The 21,135-nt window shown below is 43.4% G+C and overlaps 1 protein-coding gene across 2 annotated transcripts in view; it reads right to left on the minus strand.

Annotated features, from left to right (window-relative positions):
• Window positions 1-4,573: 4,573 nt before the first annotated feature.
• The window catches only part of cnbd1 (cyclic nucleotide binding domain containing 1), a 52,677-nt gene continuing 36,115 nt past the window's right edge, over window positions 4,574-21,135 (minus strand). Inside the window, exons 9-13 of one of the 2 annotated variants that reach the window (XM_029626656.2) lie at window positions 11,542-11,648; window positions 11,116-11,266; window positions 10,919-10,986; window positions 10,681-10,740; window positions 4,574-5,787 (exon numbers count right to left, since the gene is read on the minus strand). In XM_029626656.2, the coding sequence (XP_029482516.2) occupies window positions 5,566-5,787; window positions 10,681-10,740; window positions 10,919-10,986; window positions 11,116-11,266; window positions 11,542-11,648 (608 nt within the window). In that variant the 3' untranslated portion in view covers window positions 4,574-5,565. Of the gene's footprint in view, window positions 5,788-10,680; window positions 10,741-10,918; window positions 10,987-11,115; window positions 11,267-11,529; window positions 11,649-21,135 lie in introns of both variants that reach the window. The other variant, XM_029626655.2, reaches the window with a different exon arrangement.

A 21,135-nucleotide genomic window follows, 5' to 3' on the forward strand; every position in this document is an offset into this window, starting at 1 on the left:
AGGGGTGTATTAACTGTGCCAAAACCAACAGACTCTTCAGAGAAGCTTTAACCTCAGACAGTGTGACTGGGAGGACTGGAACCCAATGTGGTTGCAAAATGACACCCTATTCTCTATGTAGTGCACTACTTTTGTCCAGAGCCCTATGGGAGCTGGTCAAAAGTAGTGCACTATATTTAAGACACAACCAGTGACTCCTGGGCATGGATACAGACTACAAACTCACCACTACCGGAGGAGGATCAAACTGGAGCGTGGTCTGAAGATACCACAGTGTGACCACAAAACATTACAGTATTAGGCTACACCAACTAATAGGCACTTTTTCTAAAAATAACTCTTTACTTTGATGATGTCATCGCAATTAGGGCTGCCCAATTCTGGTAACTCCTAAAATTCCCAGGTTACCAGAAATCCTGGTTAGAAGATTCCTGGAGTAAGGAGGGAATAAACTGGGAATCCAGGGATTCTCCAACAGGGATTTCTGTAAAAGTTATCCCAATTTTCCAGCCTTAATCTCTGATGTCTAATGACAACCATCTTTGTTATATGTCAGATGACTCTCACCAAGTTGAATGAGTGATTACCATAGAAGTTGTGAGGAAAATGTTTTAATAGTATTCCATTCACTGTTAAGAGCGATCCATACTGCATTACACGGGCAACAGACAATAGTGGCTCCTTTGAATAATTTCTGCTTAGACTATGAATTTGTATGCAATCATTCATCTTTTACATCATCAGAACCAAATTGAAATGTAAATAAAACACATTAAGCACAGCCAAAAATCATATCCATCTCTTTCCTTGAAAGTGCTCTAAACCAGAAATACACTAAAGCATTTGACTCCCGTCTGGAAGGAGTCACCACACCAAACGGCTGTATTTGTTGGTTTGGACGACTGAACAGGCGACGCTGCTTCCTACCATATGGTTCCACTTTCCAACAGAGCCAATGCCCTAAAGGCTACCCACTTTTTTTGTTTTGGACTTTCTTCCTTTCTCAACTGTACATTCTCGATTTAGAAACAGATTTAATAGAACCCAGTGTGAGTCTCAACTGGCACCATATTCCCTACATAGTGCACTACTTTTAGCCCAGATCCCTATGGGCTATAGGGAATAGGGGGCCATTTAGGATGCCACCCCAGACTCACTTGACCTCCCCCATCTGGTACAGGCAACAGTTAAGTGTGTGTTCTAACCGCCATTGTTTGTATGTCTACACTTCTTTTATATAATAGGTGTAATATGCAGGAGTATCTCTGTTCACAAATTAAAGCTCTAATGCAGGTGTTTTAATGTCAATATCAAATCATTTATGGATAACAATAATTATGTATCTTACTTTGATTGTTTTCAATTAACATTGTCAAAAAGAAACAAAAACAAGTTGTTAGCTAAATGCCATTTCTCAAGCAAGATTTTTGCTAGGACTGTCTGGGAGTGGTCTGAAAGAGGGGTCTAATTGGAGGAGCCTAATGGGAGGGACCCCTCCTGTCTCAGCCTCCAGTATTTATGCTGCAGTAGTTTGTGTCGGGGGGCTAGGGTCAGTTTGTTATATCTGGAGTACTTCTCCTGTCCTATTCGGTGTCTTGTGTGAATTTAAGTGTGCTTTCTCTAATTCTCTCTTTCTTTCTCCCTCTCGGAGGACCTGAGCCCTAGGACCATGCCCCAGGACTACCTGACATGATGACTCCTTGCTGTCCCCAGTCCATCTGGCCGTGCTGCTGCTCCAGTTTCAACTGTTCTGCCTTATTATTTTTCGACCATGCTGGTCATTTATGAACATTTGAACATCTTGGCCATGTTCTGTTATAATCTCCACCCGGCACAGCCAGAAGAGGACTGGCCACCCCACATAGCCTGGTTCCTCTCTAGGTTTCTTCCTAGGTTTTGGCCTTTCTAGGGAGTTTTACCTAGCCACCGTGCTTCTACACCTGCATTGTTTGCTGTTTGGGGTTTTAGGCTGGGTTTCTGTACAGCACTTTGAGATATCAGCTGATGTACGAAGGGCTATATAAATAAATTTGATTTGAGGGATGTGTAACCTGAAAACTAGCTGTTATTAGCAGAGAGTTGAGAAAACTCTGTTATTTGTGTATTAACTTATACTGCCTGGCTGTTCTGAGGGCAAAAGGGGGGACTAGTGGTGCAACTCAATATTAGGAAGGTGTTCCTGATGTTTGATATACTCAGTGTATATAAAACATAGGGAAATCATGTTTTTGACTGCACTGCCCTTTTAACAAAAGAATATACTTATTCTGAAAAACTCAAACTGAATCAAGTTTGTTCTGACGAAATGTACTCTTTTGTACATCAACCTGACTCAAACCTGCCTTTGCCTTTAATGCCACAGCGTTGAGGTACACAAAATAGATGCATCACATTAAAAAGACTGTTCAAGACATGCATTAACCAACATCACAACATTGTCTTACACCAGATAGCGCATTGACTTTGCGTCGTGTTGGAGTGACGCCACCTGTCAGAAGACAATAACATCACCGATACCAATCTAATCTATGATAGGAAATGAATTTGAGGTGCCTGCTTCTGAGGGGATGTGGAGCATGTCCCATATGGTTTAACTAGCTACCTCTCAGCCTGTGTCCCAAATGGCAACATATTCCCTATGCACTATCCCATGGACCCTGGTCAAAAGTAGTGCACCGTATAGGAAATAGGGTGCAACTTGGGACGCAGCCTCTGTCTGCCGATGTAGGAAACAATGAGAAGGGCATCCTTATTTCCCCTGGGGTTGGTCCTCTGTGACACTGCATTGACAACAGACAGAGACATAGTAGAGCTAAATGGAAACCACGAGATATGGAAGAGAGATCCCATTGAGATGTGAGATGTAGGTTACAGAGACACAGACAACACAACACTACATAGCAGACATCAGGCCTGAACATGAGTCATGACCCAGTTCGCTTAGTGTAACCTTGTGTTATGAAAGTGTGTGTGTGTGGGTGGAAGAGAATTAATGTCCACATACAGTACGGAAGATTTGCCTTCAACTAAACAATATCTGACATTCTCCCATGCACTTAGGGTATATCTGGAACCATGACAAGTCTTGACACTACTTTATATAAAACAGGAATGGAAAATTATCAAAATACTTGAAGATCCGATAGCTAGACAAACAATTTGCCATCTAACAACCAGGAAACATGGATTTCGAATTCCCAGCCAAAGAGCACAAATAAGCCCCCTGCATTTTATGGGGGGGGACAAATCAGTTGCTATTTGTTTCGTTTTGCTATAGAACAACTTGAGTGCTTTTTCCTACTCGGGGACACACAGCAGAGAGAGCCATGATAGATTATGCCCCCAACTTCAGGGGTTAGAGTTCATTATGAAGAAGACAAAACTCTGTGCCAAGATAATTGGCTGTGTTTATCTATTACGGTTTCCTTTCTCAGAGTAGAGAAACAATGGTTGATGTCAATAGGTGCAGATCCACTGACACGTCCAGGCAGACAACTCCCATACAGTATGTGTGATGTGTATATCCTTGGGAAGAGCTCCAGCCTCTCTACTGCTTAATAAACAAGAAATTAACAGGTCAGCAGCAGCTATGATGGATCACCTTGACAGGCCCAAGACAGTGGGTGTCTCCCAAATGGCACCCTATTCCCTAGTACAATACGTTTGAACAGGGCCATAAGGGTTCTATTTAAAAGTAGTGCACTATATAAGGAATAGGGTGCCATTTAGGTCTATCCCATGTTCCATATAGCCTGCACTGTGTTTATTATAACATGTTGTATGAAATCCCAGGGGAAATAAATGCCAGGAGAATTAAATTCCCAAAGACAGGTAAATAAATGCAGAGTGTAATTGAACAAGATATGCACCAGTCATTTTTGGAATAATCATCTGATCTGAGCAATCAATTATCTGACCAGTATTCTGTTATTTTACAGATAAGAGGAGGCTTAATGAAAACTCCACAATGTGTGGCTATTACCATTTTTTATATACACTTGTGGTGAAATGTCCTGGAGTCCAGTAAAGTGTTGTGTGGGATAGCATGTCCTGTTGTGAGGTCATGGGAAGTGAATGGGATATTTCAGGCTTCATCACCTCGTTTCCTAGTAACACCCCCTACCGTGACTGTGTCACACCACACCTAGGTGACACCTCTCCTCTCGCCTTGGAGATACATGCAACACCTCTCCTCTAGCCTTGGACTACGTTCTCACGGGGCCTTGTCCAAACAAAGGAAACAGCTTTGTCATTTCCCCCTGCACCTTGAGGGAAAACATCTCACCTCACCAACCTAACCTGCCAAACATTGTATTGAAAGCAGCTCTTGGACTGTGTGAAATGACCGTGCGTGTGTGGACAAAACCACGTGAAAGCATAATTAATCTTACTTGTGTCAATGTTAAGGGTTAAGAGCTTCACTCATCTTGGGAATTAGCTATTTGTTTGAGTTTCTGAAATCTCTGCTAACATGAAGGAACACTTTTGGCGGGGATAAAAGGTGAAGATTAACCAATGAATAGAGCACAAATTGCTAAATGTATCTCTATGCAAGTAAAATTTCCATAACACACACGCACAAAAACATTTAATCAAATTAGGCTTATGCAGACGAGGAGATGCTACAATATTTGCTACAATAAAACCATACCATTTACCACAGCTCGTTTCAAGCCCATTCTCATCTCAAATCATTCTCCAGACTGAGGGACAATTTCAGTAGGTCATTTCAGTACAGAACTGTCATCTGAGGAGAAAACAAAAATATATACAAAGAAGCAATAAAGAGGTATTTTCCTTAGGGAATGTGGAACAAACAGTCTCGGTCAAGGTCAGTTGCGGTCTGTCAAATCTAAACAAACACCGTGTATTTTAAGGTCTGTGTTTCTGTTTCCATACAGATCCCAGCAATCTAAAAAGTCTGTGTCTCGACCCAAATATTTAGACATAAAACTAATTATACGGTCAAGTGTCATTTCAGTTTCTCTATGATACGGTTCAGCATTGTCTCTTTCATAAAGAATTGTTTTCCGTTCTCTACAGTATTCACAGTATCTGCGCAACAAGATGTTTTGTTGGGCTCTATATGTCATTGCGGACTTGTTGCCTGTCTTGCCCAACACGGTTTCACACAAGTATAAGATCCAATGTGTTGGGGGTGTATGCTTATGGTGGGTTGTTTTGGGCTGGGTCAGGCTCTGTATTTGCCCACGTAGGACATGTCTGGTTACGTTATACTAAGTGGGTGAAAGACAACATGATGTGTCACTGTCCTCAAGAGTTCCTCTGGCCCTGGCAGGGATATAGGAAGCACTGCAGTGAAAGCTGCTAGCTGATTGACAATAACTGCCTCTTATTGCAAAGGCTTTGAGTGAGAGTGAAAGCTGGGGAGAATAACAGTTTATTTTCTTTGACGCTATATTAGTGTACATCTGGAGTGGCCACTGTACGTTGAGTCCAAAGATACAGGCAGAGAACGAAAGTGTATGTGGCGGGATATTGGAGGGTGTGGTGTCAGAAGTTGGATTGGAGCATGGGACTGGAGTTATACTTTTAAACAGCAAATTAGGGTTTGGCAATGTCAGTTCCTGTGTTTTCTTGCGTTGTTGTTGTAACATCTGGAGTCAAAGCAGGCAGTATACGCTGGGGTGTTTGTGTGTGTGCTGTGTTTATTGGATGGGGGTTGCTCTTGTCCACAGATCTTCTTCCACCTCCCCTAGTGAAGGTCCACTTCCCGTCCCCCTGCTGGATCCCGTTGTAGAGCAGGGCATCAGACAACACTCTCTTCTGTGGAGGAAATAAGAGACAAAACATGACATTAAAATACACACTTATGGTGAGCATTACAGGATGTCACACTGCATTGCAGTACAGAGGCGGCATGCCCATAAGGGGCACAGGGGTACGTGCTCCCTCAGAATTGTCCAGTAAAAAAACGATATTATAATATTAGAAATTGTAATTACACATTTGTTTTCCTTTTGTAATACTACTAGCGACTTTAGCAATTTTAGGAAGTTGGCATTAGCTAGCCCAGATGGTTTCCCAATTTCCCAACCTTATAAATAGCTACCAAGAAGCCATTTCAGGCAATCAATCTAGTTAGAGTAGCTAGCTTGTCTATCTTAGCTGACATGCCTGCTGGCAAGGTTGTAGACAATCAATAACTAAATGTACAAATAACACTCAAATTCCTTTGAACCTTTAACCCAGATTTTTAGCAGAGAAGCATATTTTGATTCTTTAAGAAAATAACCACCAGTCAGAAGGAGAGAGCTCAAGAGGTATGCTTTAATATGCAGAAAAATCGACAGAAAAACTTTTTTATTTATTTTATTTTTTACAAAGAATTAAGCATAATGAATATGGCTGTAGATAGCAGGAAAAGACTATTTCACGTGTTTGAAAAATGCTAAATTCTCCAACTTCCGGATGGGGAGCCTAGCGCCACTACGGACCACCCTTCAACCATCCTCACATACTTTGTGCCTCCTCAGATTTATTAGGTGCATGATGCCCCTGCCAGTATATCACACTGTATGCCCAGTGCTAAAGATCAGAAGCACCAATCAATGGAGCGTTATTACATTGGTCTTTGGCACCCCACACTACCTGGGTCTGATTATAGGAAACAGATAACCAATTATACAGTACCAGTCAAAAGTTTGGACACACCGATTCATTCAAGAGTTTTTCTTTATTTTTTACTATTTTCTACCTTGTAGAATAATAGTGAGGACATCAAAACTATGAAATAACACATATGGAATCATGTAGTAACCAAAACAAGTGTTAAACAAATCACCATATATTTTATATCAGAGATTCTTCAAAGGAGCCACACTTTGCCTTGATGACAGCTTTGCATGCTCTCAACCAGCTTCACCTGGAATGCTTTTCCAACAGTCTTGAAGGAGTTCCCACATATGCTGAGCACTTGTTGGCTGCTTTTCCTTCACTCTGTGATTCAACTCATCCCAAACCATTTCAGTTGGGTTGAGGTCGGGTGATTGTGGTGGCCAGGTCATCTGATGCAGCACTCCATCACTCTCCTTCTTGGTCAAATAGCCCTTACACAGCCTGGAGGTGTGTTGGGTCATTGTCCTGTTGAAAAACAAATGATAGTCCCACTAAGCGCAAACCAGATGGGATGGCGTATCGCTGCAAAATGCTGTGATAGCCATGCTGGTTAAGTGTGCATTGAATTTTAAATAAATCTCCCCCCCCACACACACACACCTCCTCCTCCATGCTTCATTGGAGATCATCCGTTCACCTACCCTGCGTCTCACAAAGACACAGAGGTTGGAACCAAAAATCTTGAATTTGGACTCAGACCACAGGACAGATTTCCACCGGACTAATGTCCATTGCTCGTGTTTCTTGGCCCAAGCAGGTCTCTTCATCTCGTCCTTTCGTTGTGGTTTCTTTGCAGCAATTCGACCTTGAAGGCCTGATTCACGCAGTCTCCTCTGAACAGTTGATGCTGAGATGTGGCTGTTACTTGAACTCTGTGAAGCTTTTATTTGGGCTGCAGTCTAAACAGATGTGTGTGAGCACACAAATCACAGATCAATATCCATTTGTTTATGAACACACATTTTCAAAGGGCAATCATGTTTAAAGTTTGCAATGATTAAAGTGAATGCATTCGGTCTGTGGATGAATTTTGTCTTTCCGACGCGTTTTCTCTTGCTCGACACACGCCACACACACACACACACGCTCTCCCACTATATAGCACTGGTTATAAGTGAAGCATACAACACAATCAGCATCATCCTTCATATCAGTGTGGCTAAGATGTAACATCAGGACCATTTTAATATTCCTATGTAGAATTTTATCTTGCCCAAACACTCTCTTGCAAACTGGTGCTCTGTATTCAGTCTGGTCAGATATTGATTGGTTCAATTCAGATGGTTCTGTCTGAGAAATTAATTCATGCAGTTCCTCAGTATGAAACAATCACATAACGGTTAGGACTTGTTATTTTGGTGAATGTAAAGAATTTCTTGAACAAAAGGCTTTGCTCATTATTATTTTCCTATTAGACAATCATGTATTTGTTAGGATTTTTTCTTTTGTGTGGATTGAGTGATATTTTGAGGGACTCAAAACCTTTAATAAGAAAATGTAAATCGGGCACATTCTGAAAGGAAAAGCTGATGAACATTTTGTCGTTGTCTGGTGAAATTTCTAAGTCATTTATTTTTTGAGTGATCCGTCCATATTCTCAAGGGCATGACACTTGCAAACATGGTAGTGTACCACAAGACTGTTTAGCGATCTGAGCCAAAAACTGGGCATTAGCTCCGGGGACTAATAGAAGTCTTCAGGTCTCAAGCAAGGTTACTCATCAAGTGAGCATTGTTCACTATCTTTGTTACGTAGGAGTACAGCGTTTCAAACGCTGTCTGTTTGTGACTCGGGGAGCTAATTCAAGTCATTAGGTCTCAGACAAGGTTACACAAGTAAGGAATAATAGTCACTGTCTGTCTGTTTGCGGTTTTTTTCCCCACCACACCCACATTCATGGAGATGTCTGTCGTAACAGTGACCAGAGACTAAAAAAACCAGGAAGACACAGAACCTCTTCTCCAACCCATATTTAGAACCTACCGTCTGACGTAAAACTCCACCGCCCAAAATTACACACACTCAGCCTAGATTACTGAGCATAACATAGGAATAACACATCATTTATAGGTGATTCACCCTTGTCCCAATACTTTGGAAACTCTTAACTCCTAAATCTATTTAAAAGGCAAAAAGGAGTTCCGATGTTTGGCTAAAAAAGGGCTGTTGCGTCAGAAACGTGAACACTCGCAGTCCTATCAATCATAGCCACTCTGGGTTCTCCATGTGAGAGCATAAACAAACAAATCTGTCCTTATTCTGGAGCTGAAAAATAAAGCCTGACAGCAAACAAACGCTGTGACTGTTGTCATTCGTCAGCTCAACAGTAAGATTAGCAATCAAACAGGCATAATAACTGCCCGTCTCCATCAAAGAGAGACTAGACATGTAAACAGTCGTTTTTCCAGCTCTGTGCTCCTGCTACAGATCGTAAATGATCTAACACCATTTAGCGATGGCAGATGGAAAATGCCATCAGCTGTAGCAAGAACGAAAGGTTTCAATAGACACATATCCTTTGTTTCTGTTTAGGTTCATCAGTGTCCATTTGTCAGACTGTGTAATTGCGATAAACAAGCATGACATACAAGCAAGCACTGACACTGGAGCTTTAAATGTCTTTTAAATGTTAAATGGCATGAACCACAGTTCAAAAGGCACTTAACATGAGAAGGAGACGTATCTGGCTCCATGCAGAGAGAGGCTGCATTAACCTGATGGATTGTATAGATAACTCCCATGATCTTGGAAATACAGCAGAAGCAGATCTGGGATCAGGAAAAGGCTGCATATAAGAGAGAAGCTACAGTGGTGCTACAGAGGCCTCCCTGTAGAACAACGGGCCGATTCATACCAGTGCAGAACAGCTGACCATATACTGTACAACAACATGCTGTTTGAAACAACTAGCTACAGCTGTCTGTTTTAGTCTCTATGTGTTAGCTAGGATGACAACACCCAACAACCTGCCCCCACTGAGCTCTATGTCACTATCAGAACACTGTTCATGACAATTGATTGTTACGGTAACGGTTTGCTTTGTGAGGCTTTCATCGGTCAAGATCCTCCTCTCTCATTGGCCGTGGGACACTGCATGTCGGTTCCCACCACACCCCAACAGGCCGGGACTCCCGAACTCCAACGCCTCCTGTCTGTTCAGCCGAGAAAGCTTGGCAGTGAGACCCAGATCCAGACCACACACTAAACCAAACCAAACCATGACAGAGGCAGACAGCTGGGGCTGATGATCACTTTAGCCTCCTGACAGACAAACTGTATAGTGTTCCTGACAAAATGCACAAAGAGACCCTTTCTATTGGCCTACAACCCAGAGCTACATGGGAAGGGTCTGAAAGGTTATATTCCTGTGAAACAAGCAGCCAGAGAAAGGGAGGTTGGCCGGCCTGTCCGTCTGTCTTTATTACGTGGGAGATACACAAGCTGTAGCTGTAGAAAGGTACCTCAGAGAGGACTGCACTGGACCAGTTAGCCAGCGTCCATAATGAATTTCCTTCCAAGTAAGGATTTTGCCATGGCAATAACAGAGCAGAGCTACACAGTGGTGTAATCATCTATGGGAAACTGGCACGCATACCCGCATACACAAGCGAACATGCGCAAATACACACACACACACACACACACACACAGTTGGTTGAGAACAAAGGCAGACATTGGCACTCAGGCCTGGGAATTAGTTAGGGCTGGCTGCATGGCTGCTGATTCTCAGAAGAAACGTTGTGTTTGTGTTCTGGGTTTGGACAAGGCACAGGGATTATAACGTACTGTGCTGGGTATTCCATAAGAGCCTAAAACAGAGAGAGACCCTTTTCACACTACTGAGCCGACCCGTACTGTGCTGGCTTGTTATTTTCTATTCACATTGTCCTTCACTGCACAGGTCCAGAAACTATGGCGGATGCATAATCAGGCCAGTGTTGTACAGCTCTGTAATGTGAAAAGGCTTAGTAGAATTTAAAGGCTCATTAGTGAGAAAAGGAAAGACAGTAACAATATGCTTTACTGACGTATACACTACACCTTTATGTGGTCCCACTCCTTGTGCCGCTCTTGTCTGATGTATTCCTTGTTAATCTCTTCCTGGAATAAGACAGGGACAAGTCATACAGAACCAAGCGGTCAACAGTATTCTAGGTGAATGCAACAGAATATTATTCACTATTCGAACCAGTGCTTTTCCACTTGTTCCATAACATCAGGGTAAAGGGAAAGGGTGAATAATGTAAGGTTAATATGTTGGACAAATTGACTGCAGTACCTGACTCAACTTCCCGTAAGTCGGCTGTGCTGTTTGTAACATCAGTGCCGATGTCACTGAATCAAGTCCTAAGCAAAATATGAACATAAATCAAATTAACGCACAGTAATGAACTCAGTTTTTATTTCCTTTCAAACATCCAACAGTTTAAGAGATTGTATAGGCTACCAGATATGATATAAGAGCATGTGACTAACCTTTCAGAGCATCTGGTTGGATGATCCCTACTTGCACCTCTGTCGCCGTGACGATGCTGCAGGGGGAGGGCTGATCAAGCAGGATGCTCACCTCACCGAACGATTCCATTGGTCCGAGCTTCCCCACGACAACAAACTTTATCCTGCTGCCCTGGAAACCAACAACCAATGAAGGAAAAATAGCCAAGGCCCAATCATTATCACAAATGACATGTTCCTGGAATTGATATTCCCATTTCCCGGTATAAAATGTAACACAATTATGATAATCAGTCTTAACCATGTAATTAATATTCAAATCAAGTCCTGCTCTTTCACTCCTTGATTTAGATGAAGTGGTTTTTAATCAAACAGGGAACATGCAGCAGCCTGGAGGAAGGCCTACTGTTACAGTGTGTGTGTGTGTGTACGCACGCAGACCGACACCTTCTCCTGTGGGGTCCTCATCAGCGAGTTAATGTCCTGGAGGATGTTACACTCCCCCTCTCGGATGTAGGCCACAAAGGGACACACCTTACCTTCCTTCGCCAGTACTACAGAAAGAAGAGAGAAGGAAAATGAGGAGGAAATAGGGAAATAAGTTCTCTACCTGCATGCCTACTCATTTCAGGTCAAGTAATGTTCTTCTGCTTCTTCGGGTCAGAGTGTGGGCTCCTTTATCATAGGATGGATGAGGTTATCAACCAGCATACAGTACGTGAGAAGTGTGGGTCGGTGTGTGGAACATCGACCTTGTAAGTATGTTCTGTACTCAAATCAAAATGTTATTCATCACATGCTTTCAAAACAGGTGTAGACTAACAGTGGAATTTTACTTACGGCCCTTCCCAACAATGCAGAGAGAAAAATTGAAGAATTATAACATGGGGAATAAATACACACTGAGTGATGATAACTTGGCTATATGCACGGGGTATGTACCGAGTTGATGTGCAGTGGTATAAGGTAATTAAGGTAGATAAACACATATAGGTAGGGATAAAGTGACTAGGCAACAGGATAGATAATAAACAATAGCAGCAGCGTATGTGAGGAGTCAAAAGAGTTGGTGCAAAAAGGGTCAATGCAGATAGTTAAATAGTTAACCAACTAGCTACCCAGACAAACTAATTAGCATCATTACGGTTTGGGAGTATAAGCTGTCCAGAGTCCTGTTGGTTCCAGACTTGGTGCATCAGACGAAGGCCCTAAAAATAAATCAGACTCCAGCCAACCATCATAGACTGTTCTCTCTGCTACCGCACTGCAATTAGTAGCAGAGAGAGCAGTCTTTTAGGGCCTTCTTCTGACACCGCCTGGTATAGAGGTCCTGGATTGCAGGGAGCTCGGCCCCAGTTAGATACTGGGCTGTACTCACTACCCTCTGTGGTGCCGTGCAGTCAGATGCCAAGCAGTTGCCATACCAAGAAGTAATGCAGCCAGTCAAGATTCTCTCAATGGTGCACACTAACACAGTCAAGATGCTCTCCCAGCCTCCTGAGGGAGAAGAGGTATTGTTGTACCTTTTCACGACTGTGTTAGTGTGTGTGAACCGTGATAATTCCTTAGTGATGTGGACACCAAGGAATTTGAAGCTCTCAACCCTCTCAACTACAGCCCTGTTGATGTGGATGGGGGCGTGCTCTGCCTTTCATTTCCTGTAGTCCACGATCAGCTCCTTTGTCTTGCTGATGTTGAGGGAGAGGTTGTTGTCCTGGCACCAGGTCACTGACCACCTATAGGGAGGCGGTCTCATCATCGTCGGTGATCAGGCCAACCACCGTTGTGTCGTTAGCAAACTTAATGATGCTGCTGGAGTCGTTTGTGGCCATGCAGTCTTGGGTGAACAGGAAGTACAGGAGGGGTCTAAGCACGCATCCCTGAGGGGCCCCTGTGTTGAGGGTAAGTGTGGCAGATGTGTTGTTGCTTACCCTCATTACCTGGGGGAGGCCCGTCAGTAAATTCAGGATCCAGTTGCAGAGGGAGGTGTTTAGTCCCGGGGTCCAGAGCTTAGTGATGAGCTTGGAAGACACTATGATGTTGAACGCTGAGCTGTAGTCAATGAACAGCTTTCTCAAAAAGGTGTTCCTTTTGTCCAGGTGTGAATGGGTAGTGTGGAGTGCAAGAGAGATTGCATCATCTGTGGATCTGTTGGGGCGGTATGCGAATTTGGGTGGGTCCAGGGTGTCTGGGATGATGGTGTTGATGTAAGCCATGACCAGCCTTTCAAAGCAGTGCTACGGGGCGATATTCATCCCCCTCCTCTCCTTTGTAACTATTCCCCAGGTTGCTGCTGTAAAGGAGAATGTGTTCTCAGTCAACTTACCTCCTAAAATAATGGTTAAATAAAAAATGTAGACAGGTTACCTTGGCATTCTTGGGCACAAGGACTGTTGCGGTCTGCTAGAAACATGTAGGTATTGCAGACAATCAGGCAGAGGTTGAAAATGTCATTGAAGACACTTGCCAGCTGGTCCTGGTAACCTGCCTTGCCTTGCGGCCTTGTAAATGTTAACCTGTTTAAAGGTCTTACCCACATTGGCTACGGAGATCTCACAGTCGTCTGGAACAGCTAGTGCTCTCATGCATGGTTCAGTGTTGCTTGCCTCAAAGCAAGAATAGAAGGCATTTAGCCCGTCTGTCAGGCTCGTGCCACTGGGAAGCAACTGGGTTTCTCTTTGTAATCAATGATAGTTTGCAAGCCTGCCACATCCAACGAGTGTCAGAACCAATTTAGTAGGATTCGATCTTAGTTCTGTATTGACTGTTTGATGGCTTGTCGGTGTTCGTAGCGGGATTTCTTATACAGTTGAAGTCAGAAGTTTACATACACTTAGGTTGGAGTCATTAAAACTCGTTATTAACCACTCCACAAACTATAGTTTTGGCAAGTCAGTTAGGACATCTACTTTGTGCACGACACAAGTAATTTTACCATCAATTATTTTCAGACCGATTATTTAACTTATAATTCACTGTATCACAATAACAGTGGGTCAGAAGTTTACACTAAGTTGACTGTGCCTTTAAACAGCTTGGAAAATTCCAGAAAATTATGTCATGGCTACAGAAGCTTCTGAGTGGCTAATTGATATAATTTGAGCCAATTGGAGGTGTACCTGTGGATGTATTTAAAGGCCTACCTTCAAACTCAGTGCCTCTTTGCTTGACATCATGGGAAAATCAAGAGAAATCAGCCAAGACCTCAGAAAAAATGGTATACTTACACAAGTGTGGTTCATTCTTGAGAGCAATTTCCAAACGCCTAAACGTACCACGTTCATCTGTACAAACAATAGTCTGCAAGTATAAACACCATGGGACCACACAGCCGCTCAGGAAGGAGAGGCGTTCTGTCTCCTAGAGCTGAACGTACTTTGGTGCGAGAAGTGCAAATCAATCCCAGAACAACAGCAAAAGACCTTGTGAAGATACTGGAGAAAACAGGTACTAAAGTATCTATATCCACAGTGAAAAGAGTCCTCTATCGACATAACCTGAAAGGCCGCTCAGCAAGGAAGAAGCCACTGCTCCAAAACCACCATAAAAAATCCAGACTACGGTTTGCAACTGCACATGAAGACAAATATCGTACTTTTTGGAGAAATTACCTCTGGTCTGATGAAACAAAAATAGAAATGTTTGGCCATAATGGCCATTGTTATGTATGGAGGAAAAAGGGGGAGGCTTGCAAGCAGAAGAACACTGTCCCAACCGTGAAGCACGGGGGGTGGCAGCATCATGTTGTGGGGTTGCTTTGCTGCAGGAGGGACTGGTGCACTTCACAAAATAGATGGCACCATGAGGGAGGGAAATTATGTGGATGTATTGAAGCAACATCTCAAGACATCAGTCAGGAAGTTAAAGCTTGGACACAAATGGGTCTTCCAAATGTACAATGACCCCAAGCATACTTCCAAAGTTGTGGCAAAATGGCTTAAGGACAACAAAGTCAAGGTATTGGAGTGGCCATCACAAAGCCCTGACCTCAATCCTATAGAACATTTGTGGGCAGAACTGAAAAAGCTCGTGCAAGCAAGGAGGCCTACAAACCTGACTCAGTTACACCAGATCTGTCAGGAGGAATGGGCCAAAATTCACCCAACTTATATTGGGAAGCTTGTGGGAGGCTACCTGAAATATTTGACCCAAGTTAAACAATTTAAAGGCAATGCTACCAAATACTAATTGAGTGTATGTAAACTTCTGACCCACTGGGAATGTGATGAAATAAATAAAAAGCTGAAATAAATAATTCTCTCTACATTTCACATTCTTAAAATAAGGTGGTGATCCTAACTGACCTAAGACAGGGCATTTGTAATAGGATTAAATGTCAGGAGTTGTGAAAAACTGAGTTTAAATGTATTTGGCTGAGGTGTATGTAAACTTCCGACTTCAAATGTAAGTGTCCGGATTAGTGACCTGCTCCTTGAAAGCGGAAGCTCTAGCTTTTAGCTCAGTGAGGATGTTGCCTGTAATCCATGGATTCTGGTTAGGATATGTACATACGGTAACTGTGGGGACGATGCACTTATTAATGAGGCCGGTGACTAATGTGGTTAAACTCTTCAACGTTATCGGATGAATCCTGGACATGTTTCCAGTCTGTGCTAGCGAAACGGTTCTGTAGCTTAGCTTCCGCTTCATCAGACCACTTCCGTAATTAGGGTGTCACTGGTACTTCCTGTTTAAGTTTTTGCTTGTAAGCAGGAATCAGGAGGATAGAGGATCAGATTTGCCAAACAGAGAGTGAGGGAGAGCTTTGTATGTGTTTTTGTGTGTGGAGTAGAGGTAATCTAGAGCTTTGTATGTGTCTCTCTGTGTGGAGTAAAGGTGATCTAGATTTTTGTATGAGTTTCTGTGTGTGGAGTAGAGGTGATCTAGAGTTGTGTATGTGTCTCTGTGTGTGGAGTAGAGGTGATCTAGAGTTGTGTATGTGTCTCTGTGTGTGGAGTAGAGGTGATCTAGAGTTGTCTATGTGTCTCTGTGTGTGGAATAGAGGTGATCTAGAGTTGTGTATGTGTCTCTGTGTGTGGAGTAGAGGTGATCTAGAGTTGTGTATGAGTCTCTGTGTGTGGAGTAGAGGTGATTTAGAGTTGTGTATGTGTCTCTGTGTGTGGAGTAGAGGTGATCTAGAGTCGTGTATGTGTCTCTGTGTGTGGAGTAGAGGTGGTCTAGAGTCGTGTATGTGTCTCTGTGTGTGGAGTAGAGGTGATCTATAGTTGTGTATGTGTCTCTGTGTGTGAAGTAGAGGTGATCTAGAGTTGTGTCGTCTCTGGTTTCACCGGCCACAAGGAGCGCCACCTCTGGATGGGCATTTTATTTGTTTGTTTATGGCCCTTTTCAGCTCGTTGAGTGCGGCCTTAGCTCCCTCAAGTAAACAGACATCTACGTAAGGTCTGCAGCTTATCATGAGGTATTCTAACTCAGGCGAGTAAAACCTTGAGACTTCCTTAGCATTAGAGATTGCTCACCAGCTGTAGTTAACAAAGAGACACACACCTCCCTCTTAACCTTACTTGAAGCTGTACTCCATGTGTCTATTCATCGCCTCGAACACTCTTGGGTTACTGCGCACGCACACACAAACACACACACTGTCATTGACACTGACCCAACTCCAGCCACTTTAATAATGGGAATTGATGGGAAACTATGTAAATATATCACTAGCCACTTTAAACAATGCTACCTTATATAATGTTACTTACCCTACATTATTCATCTCATATGCATACGTATATACTGTACTCTACATCATCGACTGCATCCTTATGTAATACATGTATCACTAGCCACTTTAACTATGCCACTTTGTTTACTTTGTCTACATACTCATCTCATATGTATATACTGTACTCGATACCATCTACTGTATGCTGCTCTGTACCATCACTCATTCATATATCCTTATGTACATATTCTTTATCCCCTTACACTGTGTATAAGACAGTAGTTTTGGAATTGTTAGTTAGATTACTTGTTGGTTATCACTGCATTGTCGGAACTAGAAGCACAAGCATTTCGCTACTCTCGCATTAACATCTGCTAACCATGTGTATGTGACAAATACATTTGATTTGATTTGACATCCTACTAACCCCCACAGCAACACCCAATCCACGGCTTCTTTGACTAATGCATCACAACCGACAAAATATACCAAAAGTATTGTGAAAAAAAAGTAGGCTACACTGTAAATAACAGAAGAAGTCATCTTGTTTTAGCAAGAGGCCCCAAAGTCTGGGCTGGAGGATTATTTTGTCATGTGACAAATCGTTGGTTTGTGTGCATTGGGAGGTGAGCATTATATTGATTCACGGCCCTCTAGCCTTTAACGGCTAGGAGAAACACGGTATATTAGTGCTGACAGGTGTTTTTAAACGCTATCTCTATGTAGGGGAAAGTTGGACAAACGGGGCCCATTTGTTATGTGTGCTGACAGTACGGGAGGGCCCAGCCTCACATACAGTGGTAGACATCACTGGGGGAGCCATGGTGTGTGTGTGTGTGTCATTCTCGGGCCTAATTTCATCCCGGCCTATTCCAATGAAACGCTTGGCAGCTTTTATTTAAGACCTCAGAACCTCAAGATCCCCTTTGACCTTTCTCACTCACTCAGGCCCCAGAATAATCAAACCGTTAACAGGGCCTCACCTGGGAAATTACCCAGTAGGATCCCCTGGACTGTGTCTGTCTGTTCCAACTCTCTGTCAAAGACTGCGTTCCAAATATCACACTATACCCTAGTGCACTACTTTTGACCAGGACACATAGGGCTCTGGTCAAAAATAGTACACTTTATAGGGAACAGGGTGTAATTTCTAACACAGTCATAGTCAATGTTCCCTCCAGAACAGGCTGGGGCCAAGGTTCACTCAAACTGCCGTCACATATTAAGTGAGAGGGCTGTTTTCCCCTGGCGATCAGGTTAATTTAGTGGCCATGTCTGTATTGTTATCCTTTTTCACATAGAAAATGAAAAATGGGCAATGTGCAGGGTATTTAGGATAAACTGCTAGATGGCAGGGTTAGTGTGAGGTTGTCTTTGGTATGATTTCCCCATACATCAGAGTGCATTGGTTGTGCTTACTATATCTCCAAGCATACAGCATCTACCGTGAAATGAAAACATCAAGCGTGCAGTCCATTATCTTTCCTGGAGCTGATAGTACCTCTTGACTGACAAGCCATATCGTCTCTAGCCTCCCCGTCCTCTCCCCTTAACGTTTAAGTTGCTGCCTGACAGACTTTTGATTGTCACAGAACTAATGGGTAGTTAATGCCAGTGTTTTTACTGGTGTGATGGGAGACAGCCAAACCCTCTCTCCTCTCCTCTGTGTGTGCATGTGCATTCATGCGCCAGACAGAGAAAGATTCGGAAGGGAGTTTTGTCCAAACACTGTGGTAGACCTCATTCACTGTATATAGGGACGGAGGGAGGAAATCCAAATAGGGGTTGAATTAGCCACTCTAATAGGGCCCTAATAGTCAGTTATTAGTCTGTTTGAGGCCCTCGTCTACAGTAATGAGCTCTCTGAAACAATAATCAGCCAATGATGGATAGTAGAGCCTTGCCACAGTTTGGAGAAGGGGAGGAGGGTGAGGTGGTTGAAGAAGGGGTGAGAAGGGCACAAAGATGACAGCTGAGAATTATTAAGAAGAGGAAATGCCTACAACCGAAGGAAAGGGACATTTTCTAAATGAACCGTTTTATTTTCTATTACCAGTATATGTTGAAATTGTCTTGGCTTCACCAGATTCCAGGAAGGGGAAAAGCATACTTATCTGCTTGTGATCAACCACTACTCTACCTGTCGGCCTCGGAGGCATTCGACGTACGTCATAAGGCAGAGCGGTCATATTCAATTAAGTGTAACAGGATACCTCGCTGAAGATGTATGCGAGTCTGTAAGACTAAGGCATGGTGAATCACTCAACTCTTTACAATAACCCGAAAACATGTGTTTCATTCATGCCATGCACCACTATGAAAATATCCATCAGGAACTTAACACACAAAGCGTAATGTAATCCATCTCTTGCTTGGATTAAGATACCGGCTGGATGTTTGATCCCCGTGAACAATCAATGTAAAACAGTCTGCCAGACTATGTGCAGTGTGTGTGTGTGAGTGTGTGTGTGTGTTTGTACGCGCCCGCGTGTGTTAGAGGACTACATTCCAGAGGAGAGCTCTTGGACAAGCATGACCGTCTGGGATGGGGACACAGTATTCCCATACAGACAGCCTTGTCTATTGGACGTTCTGAAAAAGCCTTGCGTGGGAAAACGCCTTGGTCTCCAGCCAGACTGCTGTTTCTGTTGTGTTGGAGCCAGAAGGGAAACGAATGTACCCTTTTTACACTACCGAGCCAAGCCAGGTTACGCAACTACAGTTCCTTAGTTGCTTGAACCATGTTGGAAAGGACAATGTGAAACGCATAGTAATGTAAAAAGGGTACTGGATGGACCAGAGCCAGCCTGGAGAGCTGTTGGCGCTGTTAAAGCAACCAGCCAGCCAGTCGGCCAATCAGTCAGCCGGCCAGCCAGCCTGTCCAACACATTCACTGTGACTGAGGTCATCTCATATAGACAAAGGATCCGTATGTGGAAACTTGAAGCAGCTACTGTAGGACAGTGGTGACATGAAGTGTTAACACCAGAGTTAGACACACACCCCTCTGAGATGAAGAGTCACCCTGCAGTGGTGAGGTCATAGCCTTCTGTAACACTGCCTTTCTCCACTGACTTGTACATCTCACCTATAGTAATTGAGGTGGCCCCAAATGTCATGGCCCGGCCTAAGCTCCAGAGTTATTGTCTGTTCCGACAGTAGTTGAATGTCTCTATGGTGGCATCAGCAGATAACAGTCTTCATTCTGCTCTCACAAACCTTTACATGAAACACTATCCCTCTCAAAGCCACTGAAGCATCAACATGGAGCCAATCAAGGTGATCAAGTAGCCTGTTGGGGATTGAGAGACAGGCTTAGGCGTCCGTATAGGTTAACATGGCAGGCAGGTAAGCCAGATGGTTATGGTATCCTCGCCATGTCACAGGCCAAAGTACAGAGAGACAAATGGGGATATTGTTATAGGGTTGAATTACAAATGACACCCTATTCCCTATATAGTGCACTACCTTTGACCAAAGCCCTATGGGTAGTAGTTCACTAAATAGGTAATAAGGTGCCATTTGGGAGGCAGACTAGGCCTCTGATGATAGGCAGCAGCATGTAAACAAGTCATTCATCTGTACAAACCTCAGGACAGGAGTCCTGCCCTCTAGGCAGACCGTTCATCTATCCAGGATACATAAACCCAGATACAGCCGGCTGGCTAGCTTCAGCTTCCCCACTGGGCAAATAGAGCTAGAGATCGTCCCTATAGCAATCAACAAACGGCACACACAGCACACACCACTCGCTCGACTTATTCCAGCCTGCGATGAGATCCTATCGTTTGACAGTATGATACTATCCTATACCCTACCCTTACCCCCCAACCAACATATCCAATCACTAGCGGATGCACGTATGCACACCCACCATTTCTTCAGTCTTTCACTTTCCCTCTGATATAGGTAATGTATCATTGCATTCGGATGAAGGGGATGAAGAGGAAAATGGGGATGGAGAGAGTATGGTCTCCTGTTGGAGGGAGCTATAGGAAGGCCCTGGCTCGCTCTCTCCTTAAAAGACAAGAAGGTGAGAGAAGAGGGAGGGGATCAGTGATGATGACATGCGCTAAAAGTAGTGGAAAAGACAAGGTTCTGAGTTAAGTGTTTGATATAAAACATTTTGTACGGTGCCTTTAGCCTCACTGCGTAACGTCTCCATTCAACGTTCACCATATGCTCTCCTGTCGCCTCGACTACATCTAAAGATGGAATAGGGATAGGTAGAGGCTCGAGAGAAGGAAGAGAGAGAGACAGAGAGAGAGAGAGAGGAAGAAGTAGAGGATGGATCTAATTTGTTGGGGGACTGTGCATCTGTCTCTGTCCGTTAGTCACGCAATATCTCAGACAACATTTTGACT

Source organism: Oncorhynchus nerka, linkage group LG22, assembly GCF_034236695.1.
Source record: "Oncorhynchus nerka isolate Pitt River linkage group LG22, Oner_Uvic_2.0, whole genome shotgun sequence".
NCBI classification, from domain to species: Eukaryota; Metazoa; Chordata; class Actinopteri; order Salmoniformes; family Salmonidae; genus Oncorhynchus; species Oncorhynchus nerka.